Here is a 2,357-nt window from a genome sequence, read left to right as displayed (position 1 = left end):
ATCTTTTTAATACATTATGAAAATTCAAGTACCCAAATCGGAAATAAAAAAAAGGCAATTAATTATTTCTTTAAACAAAATTGAGAACTTTTACACCCTAAGCCTACTAATATTGAATACCAAAAGTTTCTATGACAAAAATTTCAAAATTACTAATACATAATTTCCATGAAAACAAAACTCATATATATTTTTATTATTGTGTTGAGAAACCATTGTTAAAAGTTGAAAGTTTCACATTAAAGAAATGTGAGCCCCATACTCCAAGATAAAATGCCACCCCCTTCTCCCCCCTCCTTCTCCCAATCTACTCTTCTACTTTCCTAGATGGAAACCACTCCTCAATGCACCAACCCAACTCATTCTGATTCCTTTGATGATTCTGAAAATGGAACCCTTTTGCCAGGCCTCCCTGACGATCTTGCTCAACGCTGTCTCTCCTCTCTTTCTCCTTCCCTTCTTTTCTCCGTTTGCCATCCATGGCGTCGCCTCCTTTAATTTCCTTCTTTCCCTCCCTTCTTCTCACTCTATGTCCTTTTTTCTCCTTTGCACGGTCCCACTACCACAAACCCTGTCCCTGGAGGAATTGATCCTCAAAACTCTATTGAATTCTTCTCCTTCGATCCAATCTCATCATCTTGGACTCCCCTTCCCACTCCTCCCCAAAACCCTCCTCTTCATCTCCTCCATCGCCACCCTTCTTTTCTATCCCGAAACCTTCCAATTCAATCTTTGACGGTCTCCAACCATTTAGTCCTCATAGCTGCCACCACTCAAAAGCTTTTCCCTGCACTTTCCAGCCCTTTGGTGTTCCATCCGGAGTCTAACAGCTGGTTTTATGGCCCCCAGATCTCCACCCCGCGCCGATGGTGTGTTACAGGCTCAGCCCAAGGTGCGGTCTATATGGCAAGCGGTGTTGGCTCCCATTACCAAGGAGATATAGCAAGGTCAATGGAAAGGTGGGACCTAAACAAGAAGAGAGAAAGTTGGGGTTGGGAAAACAAGGCACCGCTTAAAGATGGAAGATTTAGTCGAGAAGAAGTGGAGGCAGTTGGATATAGAGGGAAACTTTGCATGGTTAATGTGAAAGGCAATGCAGTAAAGGAAGGTGCAGTTTACGATGTGGAACTGGATAAGTGGGAAGAGATGCCTCAAGGGATGGTTGCTGGTTGGAATGGGCCGGCGGCAACTATGGATGAAGATGTGATTTATGTGATCGATGAAGTGAAAGGAAGGTTAAGCAAATACGATGGTGAAAAAGATTGTTGGGAGAAAGTGATTGAGTTGGAACAGCTTAAACGTGCAGAGCAGATAACAGCTGGGAGACGGAAAATATGTGCAATTTCAGCAAAAGGGGAAAAGATTATAGTGGTGGATGTAAGGGACAAGCCTGCCAGGTTTTGGGAGGTGGCGCCACCACCTGGGATGGAAGTGGTGGCGATGCATGTCTTGCCTAGGATGATTAGTAGACAACACTAGTTAATGTCTCAAATCAAGTGCCACACTTTTGTTTCTTTTTTGTATTTTGTTTCCTTCTCTATTTTATTCTCGTTATAAAAATAAATAATACTATTGAGTTCAAAAAGGTTTTATTTATGTTTAAAAATTTATGGTAAATTATTAAAATAGTCATTTTTATTTGTCTCATGTTACATTTTAATAATTTATGTTTGAAATGTTACGTTTTAGTTACTTACGTTATCGTGTTATAATATTTTAGTCACTGAGTATTGATTGTTGTTAACAGAGTAACGGTAAGTTGATGTGACACGTTAAATCGTCATCTCTATATTTTTTTTTGTTTTAAGCAATTTAATTTTTTTTCTTGTATGTTCTTTGAACTTTCCTCTCTTTTTTTTCTTTATTTTCCATTGTCTTCTCTTTCTCCTTTTGTTTTCCTCTCTTCATTTAAATTAACATAGTTTTTCTATGTTTTCTATTTGTTAAAACTAGTCCCTATACTTTAATTTTTTTAATAATTTATTTATTTTTATTTTTATTTTCCTTTTCTTCTTCCCCTTTATTTTTCTATCTTCTCATATTCTTCACTGAAGAAACATAATCTTTGCCTACCAAATAAACCAAGTCCTTGTTTCTTTCACATGATTCCTAAATTAAATTTCACTCAAAACTAAATATAAATCATTCTTAATCAAATCTCGATTTGAATATAACCTAATTTTGAAACTAAAATTAGATTTAACTAATCAATATAAAAAACCATATCATTAATCAAAATCTAAATAAATCGAATTTTTTATATTCAAAACAAATTTTTTCATTTCCAAAATTTTACAGAATCGTATAAATTATTCCTTTCATTTCCTTTTATTTTTTGACGATAAAATTAGGCAAAC

General features: G+C 35.9%; 1 protein-coding gene across 1 annotated transcript; it reads left to right on the top strand.

The window, feature by feature from the left end:
- The first annotated feature begins 226 nt into the window (after positions 1 to 226).
- Positions 227 to 1,677, top strand: LOC107913554 (F-box/kelch-repeat protein SKIP25). Its single transcript, XM_041104190.1, has one exon. It carries the CDS (start codon positions 904 to 906, stop codon positions 1,477 to 1,479), a length of 576 nt encoding a protein of 191 aa, XP_040960124.1. The 5' UTR covers positions 227 to 903; the 3' UTR covers positions 1,480 to 1,677.
- Positions 1,678 to 2,357: the final 680 nt, after the last annotated feature.

This window comes from Gossypium hirsutum, chromosome D11 (genome assembly GCF_007990345.1).
Source record: "Gossypium hirsutum isolate 1008001.06 chromosome D11, Gossypium_hirsutum_v2.1, whole genome shotgun sequence".
Taxonomy (NCBI): domain Eukaryota; kingdom Viridiplantae; phylum Streptophyta; class Magnoliopsida; order Malvales; family Malvaceae; genus Gossypium; species Gossypium hirsutum.
The sequence above is the reverse complement of the archived record's forward strand: the minus strand, read 5'-3'. Positions and strand labels throughout refer to the sequence as shown.